The sequence below is a fragment of the Leuciscus leuciscus genome, assembly GCF_965113295.1.
Source record: "Leuciscus leuciscus genome assembly, chromosome: 5".
NCBI lineage: Eukaryota > Metazoa > Chordata > Actinopteri > Cypriniformes > Leuciscidae > Leuciscus > Leuciscus leuciscus.
This window is the reverse complement of record NC_138729.1, coordinates 23,178,651-23,203,799: the sequence shown is the minus strand read 5'-3', so window position 1 is coordinate 23,203,799 and position 25,149 is coordinate 23,178,651. Positions and strand designations below refer to the sequence as shown.

Below are 25,149 nucleotides of genomic sequence, written 5' to 3'. Positions count from 1 at the left end.
ACCATCCAGCTGATGTATTTTACAGAACACAAGTCTTTGTAGCAAAGAGCTTGTGCAACCAGTACGATACTATGGAGAGGAGAGCTCAAGCCCTAAAAGACTACATACTGAAGCAGCCTGTTTGGAAGAAGGAGAACCTTAATCCCAAAACATGGTTAAAATCAGACCACGTCAAAGGTTTCAGTGACTTTATTTTGCCGAAGGACATTGGTGAAGATGGTGGTTATGATAGCAAGGAGATGTGTGAGTATAGACCATCCTGCTTGAATGTCCTAATGATATTTCTTCTGTTTTACACTTATGATGATTCCTCTGTACTATTAGCTGATAAAATTGTCCTATTTACATGTTAATAATTATCACGAAAATTGAGAAACAATTTTGTATTTAATCTGAACAGCCTATATTTTCTACATTTTGAGGTACATTTTTTTACTTCAAGAAATTTTCTGGCTTTAGTACAAGTTAAACACAATCCACAGCATTTGTGGCATAATGTTGATTACCATAATTTCCACTTTAATGAATTATTAATTAATAAAATCTGGGTTACAGTGAACGATTTACAATTGGGCAAATCTGTGAACTTTAAATTGCTCACTGTTTCAATACTATAACAACAAGACATAAACATTATGTCTTATCATGAATTTAGTGTGGAAAGAAATCAACCTTTTCTGTGTAGTTACATCATTTTACAACTTTCTTGTCTTGAAGTCTAAACTAGGCCTACTTTTAAAATAATGATGTAAACATTTTAAGCAAAATTTTAAGTTCTTCTGTAAAATGTAACCTTCACATTTTTGCTTTTATATACTCCAAAAATTGGCATTGTTCACCTCCTTTTTTTTTTTTTTTTTTTTTTTTTTTTTTTTGCCGCTCTAGCGGTTAATAAACAGAACTGCACGCGTCTTGCGGAAGAACATTAGCCGGAGCTTCTCTCTGTTTATGTCTATGACGAGTCACGCAGGTACTGGCTTCTCCACAGCGGTGACGACCGGAACCAGTCTAAAATAGTCAGAATATAAACATTTATTATAGGTGTACCGTAGTGATTAAGGTTACGACAAAAACACCGTTTAGAAAATGAATTCATGATGTATTTGCTGTATAATTGTATAATTTGTTTTAAAATTTGATCACAAAAAGTGATTTTTTTGTTGTTGTTGTTGAATTGAATATTAAAGCCTCAAATTCTTTCGATTGAGCTTAACTTGTATTGAACCTGAAATGTTCCTAAATTTTGGAATCAGTTTAGAATTTCAGTACACAGAAGCCTATCACACAAATGTGCCTGTCGTGTTCATCTATCACTTTGACATCATGTCTTCCAGCTATCCTTAAAGTGAACGCCCAAAACACAAACTGTACTCAGTGATATTTATACATCTCTGTGTACACCAAATAGAATAGTACTTTAATAGTTTACTTGTTTTTCCTGTAGTCTACAAAAAAATACCATGTAATAGGCTACCATTGCACTCCAGTGTAAATACTATGTAAATGTTGAACAAATATGAATATGATAATCATGCCATCTAATAGCCTACATCTCTCTACCATGGTGCCGCCACAATACTTTTTGTAAAGTACTTGTCAGTGCTATTGAAATGATGATTTGACCCATACAGTGCTGGAGGTTGAGAAAGACTTCATAGAAGCAGCAAAGAGAAACGACGTGGAGGGCATGAAACTTCTAGTGAGAGGCGTTAATGTCAATGCCAAGAATGTGGTATGTCAATAAACATCTAACTTACGCAGGTGTGCAATTTTTTGCTGTAGCAAATACAGATATGTTTGTTCACCATCTCGGAGCGGGTCTTAATCTTGTGTCTCCTATTAGCACGGTCGAACTGCTCTTCATTATGCCGTGGCCTTCAGAAATGTGGAAGTCGTTGATATGCTCCTTCGAAGGAGAGCCAAACTAGATTTACAAGATAAGGTATGTTTGCCCAAGCATTAATGATTTACCCTGTTACCCTTAAGATCAATATGGTAGCCTACTCGTACTGTGTTTCTGCAGCATGGACTGACTGCTGTTCACTTAGCAGCATGGTTTGGGAGTTTGGAAATCCTCAAGTTACTTGTTCAAAGTGGAGCTGACCAAAGCGTTGAAAATACGGTGAGGTGTTCGCTTACTGCACAGACACACTGATTTATTTCATTGATTATTTCAGTTACATTATATACAATATATAATGAATAATTGAGGATGGACCTTTGAATTATTAGAGAGAAAAAATGCACACCTCAGGTGTTAATTATTCAATGACCCTTTGTCAGTTATTCTTTACATAATCAACACCAATAACACTACATTTACATATTTTGATCTTGGTCATTTAAATTATTTTTATTTAAATTATTTTAGATTTTCTCAAAATAATTGATCAGAAACTCATGACCTTTGACCTTTAATCTAAAAAAATAACTTATGGCTTAATATTGCTGTAACACAACTGGCATTAAAACTATTAGATTTATGTGAATGAACATACATTGATTTAACAATTGATTTATTCAACAAATTCAGATTCATTTTACTTTTAAATGTTTACCTTTTTTAATAGCTGGAAAATGTTCTCTACTCAGCAAGATTTAAGTGTTTTAAACCATATTTGTTTTCCATTGTAATTGTGTACATTGCAAATGTCATAAAAATTGAGAGACAACATGTGTCATTGCAATTGTATGGCATCTCATACAGCTTACTCATAAAGGTAAACATTTAGGACATTTTAGAGCTTAATGTAAATCATTGTGTGTTCAGGAGGGCCTGAACATGATGCACTGCGCTGCCATGAACAATCACACTGATATTGTTGAGTACATTGTTGATGACCTGCAAATGGCAGAACTTGACAAAGAAGAACAAGTAAGGAAACAGCAGCTCATCTTATATTAAAAACAACGATAATCAGAATAAAAAAAGTTGGATAATATAAAGATAATGTCCCTATAAGAGACCTTCAATACACACAAAGATAAAGTGTGTTGTTCTTCTGTCAGTATGGTAACAGACCCTTTGCCCTGGCCGCAGCACACGGCTGTGTTCGCATGCTACAGATGCTGATGGGGGAACCTTACAACATGGCCACCATGGAGGAAAATAAGGTTCATTTATTGAATCCTTTCGTTTATAGATGGTTTGTTTAATACAAAAAAAGTGCATGTTGTAGTTGTAATCATTTTTGGCCACACTTTATATAAGGTGTCTTTAACTACTATTTATTTACACAAAAAAAAAATGTTAGGTGCAATGTACTTACTGTGTTTATGCATTATTGCAAAGCAATTTTGCTGCTATTAAAGGGATACTCCACTTTTTTTGGAAATAGGCTCATTTTACAACTTCCCCAGAGTTAAACATGTGAGTTTTACCGTTTTCAAATCCATTCAGCCGAACTCCGGGTCTGGCAGTACCACTTGCGTAATAATCAAGAAACTTTGCTGCCCAGCTCGGGTCGACTATTTTCAGGTGCTGCGTCATATCATTACGCCTGCTGGACTCATGGTACAGCAGCAAAGTTGCTTGATTATTACGCAGGAATGAGAGTATAGTTCCTAGCCATATCAGCCTTGAAAATCGCAACTTTTCATTTTCCGTCGGTCTTAGTACACGATGTAACTACAGAAGAGTCAAGTTTTAAATAGGAAAAATATAGAAACTCTTTGGTAATTTTTTTTGAGAGAGATGCTAATGGTCCTGTCCGATTCAATGATCTATGCTAAGCTAAGCTAAAAGTGGTACCGCCAGACCTGGAGATCGGCTGAATGGATTCGAAAACGGTAAAATTCAACTGTTTAACTCTGGGAGAGTTGTAAAATGAGCCTATATGCTGTTTGGGACAGGTTTGTAGGGAAGGGTCAACGGTGTAATTTTAGATGTAATTACAAGAAATTAATTAAAGCTGTTATTCCATGCAGGGATTTTTTTAAATATAAGTACACTGTAAAAAACCTGTATGTATTTTTTTAATTATTATTATAGGAGGACATGACTTTTCCTTTCTGGTTGACAGGTTGGAGACACACCTCTGCATTTGGCAGCAAAGCACGGTCAACATGAAACACTGCAGCTACTTCTAGACAACTTTGACTTTCGCAATGAGGTCAACCAGGTAATAATCTGTTCTTTTAGGCATTATCAACACTTGTTCCAGAATCACACAGGTATCATGAGAGTGAGACACACATTGATTTGATTTATTTTTATATGTGTGTGTAGGCGGGGCAGACCGCTCTGTATCTGGCTGCAGATGGAGCTCATGAGGAGTGTGTACAAGCCCTGCTGGAGGCACAATGTGACCCAAACATCTCTACCTTAGTATGTACTGAGGGGATGATTTTAAACACTCCTTTTGATAGCTACTACTTGATAATAATGACAGACTCAGACTATTTGAGAATGAATGAATTTAAACCATGAAATATAGAACATATTCAGCATTGTTTCTTAGATTATGGTTACCTGTGATGATTTTCAGAGCAGAAGCAGCCCTCTGCATCCAGTCTGTGAGAGGGGACACTTTTCAATTGTAAAACTCCTCCTGAATAGTGGAGCCCAAATAAACACCCAGGACCAGGTGAGAAATATCATTTCACTTTTTTTTTTCTGCTGCCTGAAATTTTTTATGCTATTCACATTAATCTCTGTATCTCACACTAATCTCTACATGATAATCTTTCAAATGTGCAATAAACATTGTCATTAAAGTATCTAGTTGAAGAGATCTACTTTCAATAACTGATCAGTATATTTTAGTAAAATAAAGATTTACTTCAGATAGCTTTAATGTACGCCATTGTTAAAAAAAAATTGGGGTCAGGAAGAAATTACAAAAAAATTTCAGCAAAGATTTATCAAAAGTGATAGTAAAGACCAGGTACAACTTTATAATGTAACAAAAAATGTACCAGCAGAACTGTTTTCAGCATTGATGATAAAAATAATAAGAAATGTTTCTTGAACACCAATGAATGTTCATTTATAAAACACTAACTGATGTTTAACTTAACTTAACAAAGAATAATGAATGCTGTAAATGAATTGTCTTTTTATGTTAGCTACTTCAATAAATAATATTAGCACAGTGTGTGCATATATATATATATATATATATATATATATATATATATATATATATATATATATATATATATATATATATATATATATACGCATGCACACACACACACACACACACACACACATACACATAAACATAAACATAAACACACACACACACACACACACACATATAGCCTATATATATATATAAAACACACATAATACTGGGCATTTTAACATGCACCTTATATTTCCTTCATGACAAGATAGTATAAATCATATTAGGAATAAATACTAGATTGATTTGATTGATTGATTGATTGATTGATTGTTTCAGCATATGCATACTCCATTCCATCTAGCAGTGAAGCACTGTCATATTCCTGTAATCCACACCCTACTTGAGGCTGGCTGTGATCCAAACATAACAGATCATGTGCGTCTACTCACCTACTTTCATCCATCATTTATGAAATTATATTTGTCATTGCATTCATGTGTTTCAGTATTTTTTTTTTTATTCATTCAACACACTCAGATGGGACAAACTGCACTCCATATCGCTGCTGAGATGGGGAAGGTGGATGTGGTCGAGATGATTCTGAAAGCCGAGGTGGATCTGGAGATTCGGGACAGGGTGACAGACCGTGTCTGACATATTACAGTGCCTGATAAAGGATTAAAAATGTGGTAGAGAAATTGGCAATTTAGGAGAGGTTCGTTTTTAATGTATTATTTTCCTTTACAGCAAAATAAAACAGTTCTTGGAGTGGCGGCAAGGGGGAATATGGTTATAATTGTGGACATGATCATCAAAGCTGAGAGATATTTCAGATGGAAGTGCAATTATCAAATGGTGGGTATTCAGATTTCCAATTTGGTCAAAGTAAACCATGAAATAAATGGTATCGTGTGTTGTAAAAGAGTGGGAAGAACATTTTCCTCCCACCAAATGTCACGTGCTGCTATAACCTCTCTCTATAGCCACTCTCTATTAAACCCAGTGCTGGAAGTGTAATGCAATTTTAAAGCATGTATAATTCCATTCAGAAAGGTCACCACAGCGCATTTATTAGCACAAGGATTGCATATGTCAAAAATGATCATCTTAACAACAACGAACATGGACTAATAATATTCAGTGTGCTGTATATCTGTGCTAATTTCAGCACCTGGCGAATCTGGCCTTTCTCAGAGCTTGATGTTATTTGATTACCCTTTCAGAATAATACAGATGCTATTGAGAGCCTTCACTGCGAATCACCATTGACGTTTAAATTGGATCACTCCCCTGACACGAATCCGCTGCGTGATATAATATGGGAGCTCGCATACAAACACCTCAAGCGCAATGACTGGAAGAAGTTGGCAGAATTCTGGGAGTTCACAGAGGATCAGGTGGCTGCCATCGAGGAGCAGTGGACAGGTCAGAGCGAGATGCTTTACCATCAGATCTTATATATAATCTTATCCTAAAAATGAATAAAAACAGTGAAATGCAAACTCAGAATATTATGCAAACCCGCAATAATTAAATACTAAATATATATATATATATACTTTATGGCTTGGTTCCACAGACAGGGCCTAGATTAAGCCAGGATTACGCTTTAGCTTAATTAGGGCTTTTAAGTAGCTTTTATAAACGTCCCCTAGAAGAAGAAAAAAAACATTACTGGTGTGCATCTAGAGACAAAACAATGGCACTGACATATTTTCACATATGCCCGTGCAAGTTGCTTTCAGTTAAAATGGCTCAAACATGCATTTTAGTCTGAGACTAGACTCCCTTGTTTGTGTAGGGCGATGATCATCTCTTAGCTTTTTGGGCCATATTTCCAACATGCAGTCAAACGTGACATTCCTAGCCCATTCAGATATTAAATATAATATAATACAGTCTCAAAATTATTCAACCCTGTGAATAGAATCCCTCACAACAGCACAAATCTGCTGATGCAACTAATCAAGGGCTTCATTAGTTGCACCAGGTGTACTTGAGACAACACCTGTTCTGCAGATTTTCGCTCCAGAATGGCTTCAGATGACTTTGAAATTATAATCAGACGCTCTCAGACCCAAGTCACCCAAACTGACGTGAAAAAAGCGGGAGGCGCCGAATAGCGCGCTGTTTGCATCCCTGATATATATATATATATAATTCTAAAATCCATTGGAAGAAAGGTAATCTCAAATTTATTAAACTAGATAGACCTGAATCAGAGACTCCCTCTTTGTTGTATCTAGGTCCTAACAGTTTCCAAGAGCATGGGAACAGGATGCTTCTGATTTGGCTTCATAGAATCTTGATAGAAGGGATCAACCCAGCCAAAGGCCTGTATGAGGGGCTGCTTTCTGTTGGGATTACAAAGATTGCTGGTAGGACGTTTTTACTAATCTTTACAGTATGCTGTTATCTTTGTTTTCAATGTCTTGAAGTATTTGTATAGTATTTGCAACATCTTTTAAATGGTACATTTATTAGAGAGTGAGTTTTACAGTCCTTTATAGTGTCTCTTACATTAAAAATAGCAGAAAGGAAAGAGTGAAATCTCATTACATACAATTTTGTCTCATCCCCAGAAAAAATAAGAATGGAGGGAACAAACGCTGATTCAAGGAAATGCACAGTTTCATGAATCCAAGTTGCTACAGAGAAATAAAAGATGCTATGGACTAAAAATTGTGCTTTATTTCCTAATTGAGACGCATGGAGATCCAGCAGCTAACTTTAATAAAACCTGTGAATTAAGATCCAGTACAAACTAATACAGAAGCTAACTGATCTAAAACAATCAGGAAACTGTTACGGATTTTGACTATGGCTTTGTAAAACATTATAAAGTAAAAGGTGACAATTATACAAACAATTTTTATTAAATAAAAGAAACCATATCACGTAATAAATAATGTTTCTTCAATTAAAAGTGTTCATTTGGCAAATTTAGTAGCCTATATAAACATCTTACTTCATTTCAACCATGTTATGATAAAAAATAAATACAATTTTGTACTAAAAATTTATTAACCTAATTTAAAGCCTCAAAACCTGACAAATTAAATACTTTGAATTACAGTATCCAGACCTGACACATAAATGAGCAAGTGTGTGTGTGTGTGTTGGTGAGAGAGTGTGTGTTAGTCCACAACTTTGATGGAGTGGATGTGAAAGGAGGAGGAGGAGGGTCCTCTAGGCTGGCTGGAGGAGCTCTTGCTGCTGGAGACAGTCTGACTCTGAAGAGCGGCGCGAGGGAACTTAGCTGCTGTTGCCTGACCAACAGTGAGCTGTATATGGGGGGGAAATGGAATGAGCACTACTGTGTTTAATGTTCTGATATCATCACGTGTACTTAGACATTTGTAGGGATATTCCTTTATACCTGAGTGACAGGGTGGTGTCTTTCTACTACAACTGAGCTCATGGGAGGAGCCACACCCATGACATGCAGGGCTGTAGGGGGGCGGCCCGTCCGGTTATGCTCTGCCCGTCCTGTCAAACGAGCAGTTACTGTCTTAGAGGCTTTCTGCTTGCCAGCTGTTACTATCCGTGCGTTCACCTAAAGAAGAAAACATTTTAGAAGCAAGCAGTTTTCAGAACATACACACAATACACATGTATAAATGTTATCACAAGCATTTTTAAAAGCAGCTTAGAAACAGGTTCAGCAGGCTGATATAAAATATTCAGAAATCTGCTTGCAGTGACGGTACCTGTCTGAAGGAGCTTGCACTGCCCCCTAGTGGAACGGTAGAGTTTACCACTGTGGTGGAGAGAAGGGTTTCTGCTCTTGGGCCTGTGATTGAGCTAGGCTGAGAGAGAAAAGGTTCCTGAAAAGAGAGCAATAAATACATATAATAATTTAACAAAGATTAAATTGTCATGTAAAAAAATACAATACAAATTAATCAATATTAATTAGTCTTTTCTTCCCTATTGCGACATATCCCGAGTGAAATGGCTTCTTGAACAAGAAAAGTGTAGGGCGGGACTTGATTTTGTCCATTGGGAACTGATTGGATAGTTGTGGTTTACTATTATTGTGATCTCCTGTGAGTGACAGTTTTTCGTGCCCTCGCACCAGTAAACACGTCATCAGAGAATAGATTAAAGATTGCACATCGTTTTTTAATTTTTTATAATGAACCATTTATAATAAATACTGCAATATTCTATTAAAAAAAGTCCATTTTAATTTCAGAATGACTTTAAAAGTCAATCATTTATCTATACATAAACATCAACAGTAATATTGGCCATGCAAAGTTTCAATTTATAGGCTGACATTAATCTGAGTAAACGGCAAATGTCATAAAAAATACTGAGGGAAAAAAAACAAAACAATTTCGAACTGATGCTCCAAGCATAATGTTGAAATGAAGAGCATCTCATACAAATGCATATCAATATGAAAGCATTGTACAATAAATATGACTGCTAGTTTCAAGGAATCGTTTAGAATCTTGTCCACAAGATTCAACAAGTGTTTGTTGCATGTCTTACCGCCTCTACATCGTCTGTATTGCTGTGGGAGGGGCCCGGCTGTATTGGACTCTCCATGACAGTTGGACTGAGCCGTGCAGACGAGACAGTACGTGGAGGGTGATTAGCCATTGAGCTGCTGCTTGGCTCGTCCCCTGGAGGTGGAACATCTACACACACAAAAATAACGGCTGGACTGATTCTTCTTCTTACGGTTTGATCTTTGAGACATTTACAGCCCTACTTTAATTTCAATTATTCTTTCAGATGTGATTTCATTCTTCTAATATCAAAATTCTGTCAAAAATTTGAATAATAAGGGTGTGGTCACATTAGTGAAATTTCATAGGCACAAAAGGGTCCATTGTTTTTGTGTTAACATCACATATGTTGACTTGCCATATCTACAAGGGAATTTACAAGTGAAGTGTGTCATTTCGGCGCCAACTGCGAAACAGCATCAGAAAACATGACTTTATTTGTTTTTTACAATCAACTTCCAAAACACCACCCTTCTGCCCACCCCAAACTCATGAACTATGAATGGCTGGCTTATAGTTATCTGTACACTCTGGATTATGACAAAGTATTTTAACAATTAAACAAATTATACACTTCATTTCTGCATATTTCATTCAATAATATATGAGCTACAGGTGGGACAACTGAAGGGAAACAGGTTGATTATGAAGCAGGAATATTAAACTTTTGATTAATAAAGCCAGAGGCTAGAAAACCGCTACTGAAATCAATCGGATTTAGTTTTCATGTAACATTATATAGTGTGTAATTAGAGTGTATTCAATTATTAAGAAATTTACTTTTTGTCAAAATAGGAGGACATTCAAAAGTTTTACATTCAAAGGTTTTTTTGTATAGTGGAGTATCCGTCATAACTTACACTTCAATTATGTAACACTCAATCATCTTAAACTGCTACATCACGCCTTCATAAATGTAATCATTCCCACTTTAATTGAGCTGAATCTCTCTATTGTCTTACCACGGTCCAGTCTACCCGCTTCTCCAGTGTTAAACATACTAAGGGCCTCGATGTTGAGCGCACAGACCCCACGCATAAAAGCTTTCTTCATAGAGTCCTCGTAGCGCTCTCTCTCCGTGTGCAGCCTATGGATCTCAGCTTGAGCTTTCTGGAGCTCCTCTACATGCTGACAAACACAATATTAAACTTTCATATTATGTCCACATCCAGTAACTTATTAAACATGGAATCACTAACAAATGAAAGCACTTTCACTAAAATTTGAGTGTGGGTTTCACTCACCTGTGCCATCTTTGCCTCATAGTCTGTAGAGAGCTGCATGCAGACGTCCTCTGCTCTGGCACAACAAGCTCTCTCCACACGCTCCCGCCACCTGTTCTGGATGAGCGAGTGCCAGCCTGCCCAAACCTTCCTCTTGAGCTGCAAATGATAGTGCTGCTCGGCCAGTCTGCCCCCCTGTGCCTAAAACACAGAGAAATGCATTTGATCAGATTCAGAAGATTTCAATAAGGCTTGTTTTTGAAAGAAGTCTTACGTTCACCAAGGCCGTATTAGTTTGATCAAAAAATAAAGTAAAAACAGTAATGTTGTGAAATAGTATTACAAATTAAAAGAACTGTTGTATTTAAATATATCTGAAATTGTAATTTATTCCTGTGAAGGCAATGCTGAATTTTCAGCATCATTACTGTCACATGATCTTTCAGAAATCATTTTATGCTGATTTGGCGCTCAAGAAGCATTTCTTATTATTATCAAACAGTTGTGCTGCTTAATATTTTTGTGTAACACATTTTTTTTCTTAGGCAATCAATTAAAAAACAAAATAAAACAATGGGCAAAAAATAAGGGTGATGCTGCATTCATGCCGAACGTCACTGTTGTTGTTTTGGCTTCAGTACATCTTTAAAGGGACAGTTCACCCAAAAATGAACAAATTCTGTCATAATTTACTCACCCTCATGTTGATTCAGACCCCTAAGACCTAAACCTAATCATATAAAGCAATCATATCTCTTCACAAGACTTGGATTAAACCACTCAATGCCTTGGATCTTGTAATTTTTGGTAACCTGGACTTCCAATGGAGGGACATTGAAATGATCTTAATATGCGTTTTGAAGATTAACCAGACTTATGGGTTTGAAACGACATAAGGGTGAGTAAATGCTGACAGAATTTTTCATTTTGGAGTGAACTGTCCCTTTAAATGCAGATAGACTGCAAATTTGAAATGAGAAAATGAATACAAAACACAAGCCTGTCTTAACTCTCAATCTGACATGAGTAAACAGCATTGTCTGAAAAACACCTGCCCTGTGTGTGTGTGCAGTCAGTCAGAGCTGCCCCGGCCGTCTCACCTCCTCTCTGGCAGAGCACTGCTGCAGTCTCCACTGGGTAAAACTCCTCATCAGCTCCAGCTTCTCCCTCTGCCTGTCAACCGCCCTGCTCAGATTCACTATCACCTGCAGAAGGCAAAGGCCAAGGAGGAGATGACAGACTGGAAAACAGAGACTTACAGCCTGTTGAAAATTGTGAGTCAGAGCCACATGCGTTTGTGTTTAGAATGACAAATTCTGTGTTGCTGTTTCATGTACTATTTCCCAATATTTTGCACCCGTATCTTATTATATTTAATACCAATATCTCGAAATGTTTATTAGTTTAATACTGCAGGACCAGCCAATTAGTTTCAATAAATAACATCTCTGACTTAAAGCATGTTCACACCAAGAATGATAGCTATAACAATAACTATATTAGCGTCCACACCATAGACTATAAAAACAAATATGAACGTAGTGTTCATGACATCACCCGTAGGTTTCTGAAGAACATTTTTGAAGCCCAAAGTGGGCGGAGCCAGCAGTCGCCATCTTGGCAGCGTGTCACTCCCGGATAAACGAAAATGGGCAAAGAGGGGGGATTAGCTGAGGTGACGTGACGGCTAACAGACAGCAGACAAACGGCTAGTAGTGACAGCAGCGGCAATCCACCTGTCAATCAAGTGGCCACGCCCTTAATTATGCTGAACTTTACGGCTTAATATAATTTAAACGGATGAGTTATAAAAAAATTCACCCCCCTCACAGTTGTCATGAAGGGCAAAATTAGCTATAAAGACCAAAATCACTTTTTGTACCAGGCTGCAAACATATTTATTTCTGCTGTAAAGTTGGGCATTTTAACATTGATGTTGGCCAGTTGATGAATTGCAGTTTAAGTCACTTCTGTTTTGGATTCAAGAGAGAGACCGGAAGGTTGCCGCTTGGTCCACACCAGTGGACGATGTTGTTGTGTTTATTCTAAGCGCATACTGCAGTTTTGTCATCTGCCGCTTTAAATGTTCCAGCTCTTTAAAGCAGGAAGTATTATGATTGGCTGTCAAGGTTATCGTTCATCAGCTGGATACAATTATTTTGAGTGTGATTCCAACAATATAATTTCTCTGTGCCGTGGTTGTTGTAGTGGTGTGGACTTTGTTATCCTTTTATATTTAGAACTATATCTTAACCTTTATAGTTATCGTCCTTGGTGTGAATGGGCCTTTCAATATCAGTGCACACCTCATCTTTCCTCTGGTTAGAGATCTGGTAGGTGTTGACCAGGTCTTTGAGACCATCCATCTCAGCATTTACAGCAGCCATATGTGCTGCATGTTTCTCCCTCTCCTTCTTAAGCTCCAGTCTGTGCTGCTCCACACAAGCTAGTTTCCACTTCCTCAGCTCCATCAACACATTACTCTGCACACAGACCAAGAAACAGTTCCTATAATGTATTACGATAAGCAGCAAAATGGTACAAAACATACAATTGCAAGACAAACCTTAAGGTTTGTGCTCCAGGTGTCCAAAATGTTCTCCATCCTGTTCAGATTCTCATCTGAGATGAACATCTCTGTCATGACGGTGATCAGAGCATCAGCACTGCTTTGTCCTGATATGTCTGATCTTTCCTCAGATGAGACAGACCTGGCTGCCATGCACTCACCTGAAGTAAAAGCAATATTTTATATCAGATAGTTCCGACTCTTAAGGGTACTTTCCTGACAAGCATTACTGACACACTGCAAGCAGAGAGAATGGATCTCTCATTTCTGCTCGCCTTTCTTTAGAACATTTGCAGTACATTCGCAGTAGATAGACAAAAATGGCGTAATGTGCTGATGCTTAGAAAACAAAACTATAGGTTAAAAAAACATTTTTCCACCTTCTCCTGCATCATCATTACTAAGGAAACATTGGTAAACAGCAGCTGCTCTGATGATACAAACGCATCACGGTTCAGACCAAATAATATTACGTGAACACAATCCAGCGCGACAGGGGGGAGAAATCTAACTCTGGTTCGGACCAGGCAATCGAACCAAGTATAAAAGCACCCTAAATTCTGATTGAATGAGACACAATTGAAAGAAAGAAAGGCCTTTTTAAATGGCTTCATGATGTTACCCTCAGATGTTCGACTTGGCGGTCTGGATTCTTCTAATGGAGGAGTTGGTGTAGCCCCGTTGTTTGGATGCCCTTCATTATCTGAAATAAAACAACACTTTTCTCAACCTTTTTGACTCCAAGACAATATTTGAAGGCCCACCAAAATATTTCTGATACTTATATTACGAAAGAAAATGCTCATTTTCAAACTTTTTATTTACAGAAACTAGGAGTGACAAAATATTCCAAATAATTAAACTCCATAATTCCATAACTGAATGTTCTTCATGGTTTACATTGTTTATTACCAATTAACTTGCATGGCGTTTCTAGTTTTTGTTTTGTTTTATTATAAATAGCAATTTCTACCCAACTAAATATTTTAAGAGCTTTATTTACATTTGATATATAAATTATATTTTTCCATTTAAAAAAAAAAATCCACAACTTTTCCATTTCTAGAAATCACACTTTTACAATTCTCACATTCAGTATATCCAGTCTGTCAAAGATCATGAGAACTCTGGTTTTAAAATAAAAATGGCAGTTGTTAATGAAGCAAATTAAATTAAGTAAAATTATTTTTAGCTATCTAGATTGTATAAACCTTGTTTTGTCTTATTTTAAATCATTTTAAGCAGGCCCAAGTAAGACACTGATTAGCTGGTTCAGGTGTGTTTAATTGGGGTAGGAGCTAAACTCTGCAGAACAGTGGCCCTCCAGGACCGAGTTTGGAGACCCCTGATTGTAAGCTATCCTGTGGCCACTTTGGAAGTGTGCTCAGATCCCCTAGTGCAGGGGTGTCCAGTCCTGCTCCTGGAGGGTCACTGTCCTGCAGAGTTTAGCTCCAACCCCAATTAAACACACCTGAACCAGCTAATCAAGATCTTATTAGGCATACTACAAACGTCCAGGCAGGAGTGTTGAAGCAGTGGCCCTCCAGGATCAGGTTTGGACACCCCTACCCTAGAGGCCCTGGCTGAGAATCACTGCTTTACACCTATAACCCTTTCAACCAAAAAATGTGTTACAATATTAGTGTCTGCAATTTAGAATGACCTAGCATTATTATCTCCTCCTAACTATGTGTTACATTTTAGCAAGGAGTCCATTCAATAAGGAGTCTACCTGCAGAAAGTTGAGCTGGTGTGTCTCTTTTAGTAGTATGCTGTGAATTAGAGAGTTGAGTTGTACTCAAGTTGAGCTGTGAAGGGAGACTCAGTTCATATTTAGGAGTCACAACAGCATACCGAAGAAGTTCTTCGTATTCATCCTGAAAATTTGAAAGAAGAGGAACAACACCAAAGTGTCCTTTAAATGGACAGGACAGAAAATCAGTCACTTATCTTAGTGACTTTTGCAATGGTGGATATAATAACTCACCTGAAGCACAGAGGAAACTGAGCTGCCTCTGTCTGAATCTCTTGGTAAATCTGGACTATTGCGCTCCCCTTCATCTGATGACATCTGAAATACAGAATGAACTGTATGACTTGTGAATGTGATTTATGACAATCTTTAGATGACTCATTTTACTTCAAATTGACCAAAAGAGCCGATTCCTCTTAAAGAGACTAATCCTGTTTACTTTATAGTTCCTTCAAACCTGTCTAACTCTACCAAGTTATCATTGTTAAAAAAATTTTTTTATATCTATCAGCTAATAATTAATATTTGCCATACAAAACACTAATAATAATCATTTACTTAGTTATATAACGATAACATTACATAAGTCGAAGGACCAACGAACTTTGTAACGTTTTTGTATATTTGAGCAACAGTGATATATCTGTCGAAGTTAGGTAAGAAAACAGTTAACTTAGCAATGTTTGCTAATGTTTATTATAATGTTCTTATATTATATTGTACAGTCGCAGGTAGAGATTTTAACAACCAGTCCCTGAACTAAAGCAAAAGTGCAACCTAAGTTCCTGCTAAAGCTTCATAACCCTGTGTTAGCCTCTTACTGAGTTCCTAGGCTAAATCTACAAAGCATCATGTCGATAGAGATAAAGAGATGAAACTCTACGATCATTACCTTCTTAGCTAGAGTTTTAAAGGGTATTTGCTCCTCTGTTAACACAATGAATGCTTTCAATCTGCAAGTGTCCACTCTACTGTTAAAAGCCCTGCCCCTGTTTCAAACTGCTAGCCGCTAGAGTAAAAGTCTATTTGATTGGTTGAAAATTTGGCACGTCAATCTTGGCTATTGTGATTGGGTAGAATGTTTCTGTGGTAACAGATACGCGGAAACGTCGGTTGTATCCACTCTGTTGTATCGTTCTGTTGACATGCACCTCACAGACGCTTAACGGCAAAAACAGTGCAGTCATAAAAAATGGGCATTTTTGAATGTTTCTTTTCTTTTCTTTAAAGGGCAAAATTGCCATTTTTTAAAAAATATCACTTAATTTAATTAGCAACCTAGAATAGTGTGTATTCACAAATATTTCTTCATCATTTATTTATTTCAATGTTTCATTTATTTTGTTTTAATCCATTAACTTTCTGATTTTTTCCAGGTTTCAAATAGATTTTGAATAACATATTTGCAATGTGATCTCAGACTTTTGGACACTTCTAATTTAGTCATCAACTTAGAAATAAATAAAGGAAATCAGAGAAGAAAATCAAAGAAAATTCTAAGGCCAAATAGATAGCTTAGCCTATATATCATAACATTAAAGCATCAAGAATCATAGCGGGCAACTGAAGCTCGTGAATTGAATGAATGAATCAGAACTTATAATGCAGTGACCTTCATGAATGAAAGCACTGCACTGTTTCATCCTAAACCCTGCAGGTATGTGTTGGAGTGCTTCATAATTCGGCCACCAAAAGAGCCTTCTGAGTGGATACTTACTTACTCTCTGATGACTACAATAACTTCAAGGCTTTTTTGATTTCAAAAGGTAGGCTAGATTTAGACATGTAATACACTACATTACACAAAAACACAATATAGGCCTATGTACCCTGATTACTGATGTTCTGAGGCCCTAGCTTAAAGTATACTGTCTTTGCCATAAAAAATCATCTCAGTGCTGACATTTGCTTTGAGAATTGAAAGGAACTAGAATATCATTTACAAAAGTTTTTTTTTTTTTTTTTTTTTTTTTTGCATTGAACATTTAACTTTGCATAGAATTGCATTGAACATTGAATTGCATAGAACATTGGCACCGACCCCTGTGGATTAGCTACAACTCTCAGCCTACAGCATTGAATAACACAGGGACACATGCAGGCTATTTAGAGTTTGGCTCATAATCTGTGTAAATTATTGCTTTATTGCACCACCTTGATAAAATGTGCAGCTTGATTTTAAATATAGCTTCTGAATCTTAGTCTGAAAAGCACAACCATGTTTGTGTTTTCCCTCACTTGAAAGTCGGCCCACATTCTATACCCACAACCTGGTTCAATTTGTTCCAGGACAATAGTCTCGAGCCATTAAATTAACTTTCTCCCCTGTGATGTTTCTGTTTGGTATTTGCGGGCTTCAGGATGCAGAAACTGTTGACAAAGGACAGAAGTCGAGTTGAGTTACAGTAGGAGGTTAATCGAGTTGCAAAAAGCTTTTTCTGTTAGCAGTTTCAATGACATTTCGTGAGCTTAGAATTATAAGGTTCTATCTCCGTTTAGGGTAGTTCTGAGATATTGAGCATCAAAGTTTTTACATCCCAGCTGGCAATGGATAGATGGAACCTTTTTATTTTATTAATAACTACTAACAAAATATTGTTTTACAAAAATAACACCACACAGGCATTAATAAACACCTAATGGATCAGATTATGTCAAAAACTCAATTTCGACCAAAAGTGGAGATAGAACCTTATAATTCTAAGCTCACGATTTATTGGTTCTCAAGATCATGGTGTGTTGTACAAAGAAGTCTATTATCTTTCTCGGCAGAGTTTGATCTTAGACAGATTATTTTTCCTGAATGAATGAACATAAAATTAATCAAATGTATCTGAAATGAATAATGAGCCATGTCATAAGTTCAGTTCCAATTTTTTGACACATTTTCCTTTAGATACTTTAAAATTATAGGAATCATTGCATTTTACATTAAAAAAATTGGCGAACTTCAATTGTTCTCAAATTTTTCATGACAATTGCGGTGAATCATTAAGGGACATGCACACACAAGTTGTGTTACCATGTTTTATGGAGACTTTCCATAGATATAATAATGTTTATACTGTACAAACTATATATTCTATCCCCTAAACCTTCCTATCACACAAAATGTTCTGCATTTACATAAAAATTTAATAAAAAAAACATTAAAAAAAAAATAATTCTGAATATAAGCTGTTTTGTGGGGATATTTGGTAACAGAGAGTTACCAATACGCAATACGAGAGAACCTCTCGTAAGAGAACAATGCTCATAATTCATGTTACAGCTATAGGGTTTGCGCTTTGAATAGTTTGGATATTTGAAATATGTGATCAGATATGTAGAGCATATGCAGAACTCCCCTATTATTATGCAGGGAATCCTTCATAGGCAGCAACAGCTGTCATAAAGCCGCTCTACTCTGAAGCACTGCAGCAATAGAAAATGCCTTTGAGGTATTGCTCAAAACTAAGACATGCAGACAGGTTGTGAATTATAGGATTTATTTCAAAGTTCTTCATTTCTGTTTTAAATTCAATGATGATTTCTTGTATGAAGCAATAGTGTGTAAAGTGAATTCTTATTCAGCATCATTTGTATTAATTTGCTATGAGGAAACATAAAGTTGGTGTATATATATAATGTATTATTGCAAGTTGATCTATTTGAAGTTTTAGCTAAAATGGTTAAACTTCAATTTGTAAGATGGAGAGGCCAATCTAATGACTACTGAGCTGTTATTATGACACAACCCATCTTAGTTTTTATTATTGTCATGATGAGTCTTTTGTCAAGCTCCTTTATTAAAAGTAGGGTAGGTTAGGTTGAAACTCTCTTCACATCCTGATAGCAATCGATAGAAGTGATCTAAATATTAAAACATGTATCTTCTGAAGTCTCATGACCAAAAAATTATAGCAACCCGTGACGTTCCCGTCAGAGCTGTTCACGTCATAGATGCCTCATTAGTGGCCGGTTCAATGGGCCGTGGCCCTGTCCCAAATGGCACCCTGAACACTTGCGTATTATTTCATACGAGTCCGCACTTTCGTGACGTAACGCCGCTTTGACTGTCGGGAAGAAGTCTGCTGCAGGGCTCGCTTCAGTGCAGGCTCTGCAAAAGTGAGCATCGAGGGCGCATATCGACCATTAAAGGGGCGAGCAACCTTCTGAAACCTACAATGACAAATGGGACACCCTACGGTCTCATAGACTTAACGGACACGCACACAGGGCAGCCATTGTAAGTCTAAAATGACAGAGAGTGCAAATGAAGTGTGCAAATTGCGACAGGGCCAATAGGCTATGTAAACCGCCATATTGAAACGGTCAAAACTAGTCCGTGAACATTCGGGAGCAAGTTGACTGAGCAACCATAGTTAGACGCATGTATGAATATATTTGAAATATACTTCAGCAGATTATTTTGATAAACCAACACAACACATGACAAAGGCGTCAGCTAACACAACATAAAAAAATTCCCATAGTAAAAGTACCATAGTAAAAAAAAATTATATTGAGTTAATACATACTGTATATAAACACAAACCAACACATTCTCACCTGTTAAAGGTTATCCCATTTCTTCGGAAATTTAAATCTCAACAGTTTCACAACCAGAAGCTGCACAATGTTGTTGTGGCATCATTGATTCTTACTGTGAGTGACGACACGCGGACCGTTGCAAGATGGCGGGCTCGCCGACGTGTCTGGAGCGGTCGAATGTGACATCACGTATATGGTTCACCTATATCTATGTCAACACTATCAACAATATGCAGCAGTCAGGTGGTAAAAGTAAGAGCTCTATACGTTTTTTACATTTATTATTATTGAAATTTTGTGTGCTTTGAGACAGGGCTTGACATTAACTTTTTTGCTCACCTGCCACTGTGGTTTTCCAAAGTTACTAGCCATTCAGCATTTTCACTGGCCACAATTTTGACATCAATAACATGGGGAAAAACTGCCTTATAAATATTTTTAATATCATCTCATAATTTGGCAGCAGGTATATTAGGCTGCTGTCTCTTTAAGACCTGACTCACAGATCCATTAGGCTAAACTTAGACTGTAGTAAACATGCATTATCTTTTTCAACTGTTTATGTTCACTTAAAACATAACTGACTGTGTTAATGTGAATGCTCACCAAGACCGGCATTTTGACATTATTTTGTGTGTATTTGACTGTTTAAGCACAATATATAAGCAGTGAAAAATAACTCAAGTTAGAACTGAGAGGTTGCTTTATGTGTGCCACACACTTTGGGTGTGAGCACAAAATGATGCGCAATACGGTCAATCCAATTCAAGCCCTGGCTGTAACACAAAATATTCGTCCGGAGCAAATGAAACGAGTGAGTGAGGGGAGGCAGGATTGTGTGCCTATAAAATCCAAGCTGCCAAAGTGGCTAGTATAGGAGAGACTGAATTACACGCCACTGCTGAAATCCACACGCATTTGGCGGGTTGGGGGTGTTAAAGGAGAAGTTCACTTTTGAAAAAACTTTTGCTGATAATTTACTCACCCCCATGTCATCCAAGATGTCCATGTCTTTCTTTCTTCAGTCGAAAAGAAATTAAGGTTTTTGATGAAAACATTCCAGGATTTTTCCACATATTATGGATTCCATTGGGACCCAAACGGTTCAAGGTCCAAATGACAGTTTCATTGCCGCTTCAAAGGGCTTTAAACGATACCAGACGATGAATAAGGGTCTTATCTAGCGAAACGATCGGTCATTTCAAAAATAAAATAAAAAGTTGACGTTTTATAAGCACAAATGTTCGCCTTGCTCTGTTCTGTGATGCGCGTTCGTGACGTCACGTAATACGCAATTACGTTGAAAAGGTCAAGTTTGATGTGTTTACAAATGTGCGGAAGGAGGACCATATAAACATTTTCAAATGTATTTGTGTCAGTTTATCGTTTAAAATGCCCATTTCGTGTGCGCATCCTGAGTGTTTTAATATTAAAAAGCCAAAAAGAACATTTTCTTCAATTTTTCAAGCGTGACCTTTTCAACGTAATTGCGTATTACGTGACGTCACGAACGCGCATCACAGAACAGAGCAAGCCGAACATTTGTGCTTATAAAACGTCAACTTTTTATTTTATTTTTGAAATGACCGATCGTTTCGCTAGATAAGACCCTTATTCATCGTCTGGTATCGTTTAAAGCCCTTTGAAGCGGCAATGAAACTGTCATTTGGACCTTGAACCGTTTGGGTCCCAATGGAATCCATAATATGTGAAAAAATCCTGGAATGTTTTCATCAAAAACCTTAATTTCTTTTCGACTGAAGAAAGAAAGACATGGACATCTTGGATGACATGGGGGTGAGTAAATTATCAGCAAAAGTTTTTTTAAAAGTGAACTTCTCCTTTAATGTCAAGCCCTGCTTTGAGACATGAAGTTATTTGACTGCGTCTCTTGTGGCACTTGCAGACTCTGCTGTGCGCGCTCATATCATATAAGGGGGTATGGCTATGGAGGGTGTTCGGAAGGCAGGGTGGGAGCTAGCTTGCTATTGCTAGCCTTTTTTTCCATAATGTGGAAGTCAATGGGGCCCATCAACTGTTTGGTTACTTTATCTTCTTTTGTGTTCAGCAAAAGAAAGAAATTCATACAGGTTTAGAACAACTTGAGGGTGAGTAAATGATGACAGAATTTGTAATTTTTGGTGAACTATCCCTTTAATGAGAATCTGAATATTCTGCTATTCTTTGTAAAAATCCAATGAAAACATTGACATAATGACATATTAGAACAGTTATAAAGATTTCAAGTAGGTATGCGTATGCTGACTCACGTGCATGAAAACAGTCATTCAATATGGTTCTGTGTCATAAGTGACATATGTGATTGACTTGTCTTGATGTAAATAATCCTATGTTAAGATGTATTTCTTCTGCAAAAAAATTTTCCTCAATTTTATTTACTCTTAAAGATTTAACTAGCTGAATTTGCACTGATGAAGTCTCAACTGAGGACACACTGATCTAATGCAGGACCTCCAAATTGCGCAGTGGCTCATTAAGTTAAGTGCTCCTTGGCTTTCATGCTATAAATGAGTATCATCCTCTTTGGCTTAGTCATAAATGAGAAACAGAACCATAAGGTCACAACTGAAGAAATCAGAGGACATTGATTCGCTGGCTTAGTATAAAACAAACAAAAGAATAAAATGCATTGGATGCACTCAAATATGTCATAAATTATAGTACCCATAATCTGATGTATGCATATGTGTTGTGAACAAATAGTCCTCCAAAGCTCATGTTCTTGAAGTCTGATTGAAACAAAGCTCTAACTTTATGTAGCCTATTTATAATTATGTGGCCCAATTTGTTTAATTGGATGTTTTTCATCCCATGTTGTCAGATTGGTGTACACTGTCAATCAGACATACATAATGCTATCTTGTAATTGTTCCAGAAAGTACTAAATAAGGGTGGCTTATGAAAAAGCCAGAGATAATGAATGTGTTTATCACAGCAAACACATTCCCTTTATTTCATGCATACAATTTTGACCATGATGATTCAATCGTAAAATAAACTAAATTAAATATGGGTAACACTTTGCAATAAGATTTTGTTAACATTAATGCATTAACAAAGAGCAATACATTAATATTTGTTAACACTAGTTCATAAAAATACATTATAGTTCATGTTAGCTCAGGTCCATTCAATAATATCCTTAAAAAATCATAGTTTTGGCAGTTATTTAGTGAACATGAAATATGGATGAATGTGCAATAATGAAAACTAAATGGAAAGCTTACATGCAATATATCCATATATTTTTCTTTTGGGATAAATAAAACAGGAATAAATAGAAAAAGCTTTTAAAGACTGCGTCCTTTATTTACATTTTTTTAAAGCCCCATAAATTTTTTGATGCGTAAACCTTTCTTAATTAGCAAAATATGCTGAGAGAGAGTGCATCTATAGCACGCTAGTTTCTCAAATCTGGCAAAGATGTTTTCAATAGGACATACGTCACACCGCGGTGATTCGTTATTACCTACTCTTACTCTCTCTCTCTCTCTCTCTCTCTCTCTCTCTCTCTCTCTCCTCTTTCTTCAAGTAGCTACTGCAGACGTAGACAGAGCTGCAGCGCTAAACACCGTCAGCTCTTGCTTTAGTTGCCGGATGTCTTTAGGATCCACACATGTTTATTCATTAGCAGCGGCGGCAGTCTCGTAATGGAGAACCAACATCGACATCTCCTCAGCTCCCTAAAGGGTGAGTCAAATCTTTTAAAACTTAATTCCCCTTATAACAATCCATTTTGCTCTATTACGGTAGAAGTAAGAAATAAAAGAATCCAAATCTTATACGGTCGTCTTATTAGCACAGAAGACTGTGAAAACCGCATGATGGACAGCTCATGTTTTTTTTTTCAAGAAACAAAAGTTTATTATTTATTCGGACTTGCAGGAACCCAAACTAAAAAGTGATATAATTGAAGGAGTGTAATTGAAACATTAATTAATAAATTATGTTCAGTCATTTATTGAACTATTAAGGGGGGGTGTCCGGTGATAAGCGCTGCTCTAGAGTCAGTTTTGACATGAGCGAAAGCGACTGATCGGTGGCTGGAATAGAGCGCAGTGCGCGCCGCGGGCGATAGCCTACGAGCACTGCAGAGACACAGAGACAGATACTGAGGAGAGACAAAAATGTATGACACCCAAGAAGTAACATCATTTGTATCCTTTTCTAATGTAGGCCAAATGAAAACATTAAACAAATATTTGTAGGTCCAATTATGGAAAATCTAAGCTTAGCCTATTAATAACTATTTTATCAATATATATTTATTTATTTAGTTCATTTGTTGCAAGTGGTATTGTTTTGACAGAACCCAGACTGTATTTTCACCTAGTTATTTCTGTTTTACAATTATTTTTTTATGTAGGCTATTGTTTAATATATATATATATATATATATATATATATATATATATATATATATATATATATATATATTTAACGTAGGCCCACAGCCAAATCCGTTTTGGTTCTTTATTTTGAGTCAAATTGAGACTTAAACATTGAGCAGTGTTAATGGCTGGTTTTCACTGAGTTTCATATCTTCTAATCTAGATTTTTAAAAAAGGGTCATTTTTTAATTGTCCAATAACAAATTTTCATTGCCACATTTTTGGGTTGAAAGTTAAAGGGTTAAACCGAGACAACTTCAAGAAATATTGAAGATTCTCTAAAATTATGGATGACCACTGGCTGAAATGTTCATGTTTAAAAAGAAAATGATTTAGAACAATATTTGTGGCCAGTTTTTTTCTATAAAAGTGGAGACCAATGCAGCTTTTAATTTCAGTCACTTTAAACTCATTCAACTACAATAGTTTCAAGGTTGTATCATTGAGAACCGTGCAGCACTTCATCAGCGATGCCGCATTGACCAGTCTTTTATCTTTGCCTTCATAAAGTTCAGCTGCATTAGCCTCATTAGGCTGCATTATATGCTCTGACCAATTCAAAGATAAACCATTTATTTGTTATTGCATTTTGGGATCACATGTCCAATGTTAAGATTAGAATCTGCTGCTGTAGTGTTCAAGGTTCTGCTGGCCCATCGCTCTGCCCATTGAGAAAAAGCTTTATTGAATTAGGCTATACCTGCAGAGTGATGCAGCCGGCCGTGCCGTGATTGAGAGTGACAAGCCTCATAATCCGAGCCCACTTTTTTTCTTAATGTGCACGGCAATGCATGTCAATATGTCATATTATGATACCATGATGTAACATGATTCTGGAGATGTGGGAAATGTAATCTCAAGATTAACATTTACGTACAGAGGAATTTTATTAGAATAATCTGTAAAACACGTTCAGAGGGATTCACTATACATTATAGTGCAGATGATGCCTGCTTCTTCCAAATGTGTTTTCCTTATAACTTAACTGTCAACATTGTCAGATAATATGTTGTCATGCCCTATATTATTATTATTAGCAAATTAGCATTTAGGTAGAATTACAAATA

General features: G+C 36.6%; 3 protein-coding genes across 4 annotated transcripts in view; 2 read left to right on the top strand and 1 right to left on the bottom strand.

Moving 5' to 3' along the window:
- Window positions 1-25: 25 nt before the first annotated feature.
- On the top strand, window positions 26-7,790 carry ankdd1b (ankyrin repeat and death domain containing 1B). Its single transcript, XM_082170017.1, has 15 exons — window positions 26-243; window positions 1,632-1,732; window positions 1,844-1,942; window positions 2,024-2,122; window positions 2,771-2,875; window positions 3,010-3,114; window positions 4,023-4,121; window positions 4,229-4,327; window positions 4,488-4,586; window positions 5,409-5,507; window positions 5,610-5,708; window positions 5,820-5,927; window positions 6,296-6,497; window positions 7,319-7,450; window positions 7,655-7,790. Exons 1-15 carry the CDS (start codon window positions 72-74, stop codon window positions 7,708-7,710), a joined length of 1,674 nt encoding a protein of 557 aa, XP_082026143.1. The 5' UTR covers window positions 26-71; the 3' UTR covers window positions 7,711-7,790.
- On the bottom strand, window positions 7,533-16,146 carry poc5 (POC5 centriolar protein homolog (Chlamydomonas)). 2 transcript variants are annotated; one of them, XM_082170015.1, is made up of 13 exons: window positions 16,030-16,146; window positions 15,372-15,455; window positions 15,117-15,261; window positions 14,007-14,087; window positions 13,382-13,545; window positions 13,122-13,298; window positions 11,916-12,020; window positions 10,837-11,016; window positions 10,555-10,720; window positions 9,573-9,721; window positions 8,783-8,899; window positions 8,452-8,628; window positions 7,533-8,356 (listed from the first exon to the last, which is right to left on the bottom strand). In XM_082170015.1, the coding sequence occupies exons 2-13, from the start codon at window positions 15,453-15,455 to the stop codon at window positions 8,210-8,212; spliced, it is 1,692 nt and encodes a 563-aa protein (XP_082026141.1). In that variant the 5' UTR covers window positions 16,030-16,146; the 3' UTR covers window positions 7,533-8,209. The 2 variants fall into 2 exon arrangements, with proteins under 2 accessions (XP_082026141.1, XP_082026142.1); XM_082170016.1 differs by having other exon boundaries at window positions 9,582-9,721.
- A 7,081-nt stretch (window positions 16,147-23,227) lies between these two features.
- The window catches only part of sv2ca (synaptic vesicle glycoprotein 2Ca), a 54,770-nt gene continuing 52,848 nt past the window's right edge, over window positions 23,228-25,149 (top strand). Inside the window, exon 1 of the mRNA XM_082170014.1 lies at window positions 23,228-23,381. The gene's annotated coding sequence lies outside the window, so the exon portion shown is untranslated. The remainder of the gene's footprint in view (window positions 23,382-25,149) is intronic.

Bases quoted from the DNA above. Each gene is read 5' to 3' on its own strand.
- ankdd1b (XM_082170017.1), top strand. From the start codon at position 72: ATGGAGAGGAGAGCTCAAGCCCTAAAAGACTACATACTGAAGCAGCCT. The intron at 2,123-2,770 runs GTGAGGTGTTCG...TTGTGTGTTCAG, and splicing joins ACCAAAGCGTTGAAAATACG to GAGGGCCTGAACATGATGCA. The intron at 3,115-4,022 runs GTTCATTTATTG...TCTGGTTGACAG, and splicing joins CCACCATGGAGGAAAATAAG to GTTGGAGACACACCTCTGCA.
- poc5 (XM_082170015.1), bottom strand. From the start codon at position 15,455: ATGTCATCAGATGAAGGGGAGCGCAATAGTCCAGATTTACCAAGAGAT. The intron at 11,017-11,915 runs GTGAGACGGCCG...TCTGTGTTTTAG, and splicing joins AGTGCTCTGCCAGAGAGGAG to GCACAGGGGGGCAGACTGGC. The intron at 8,900-9,572 runs GTAAGACATGCA...CTCTCTTTTCAG, and splicing joins ATACAGACGATGTAGAGGCG to GAACCTTTTCTCTCTCAGCC.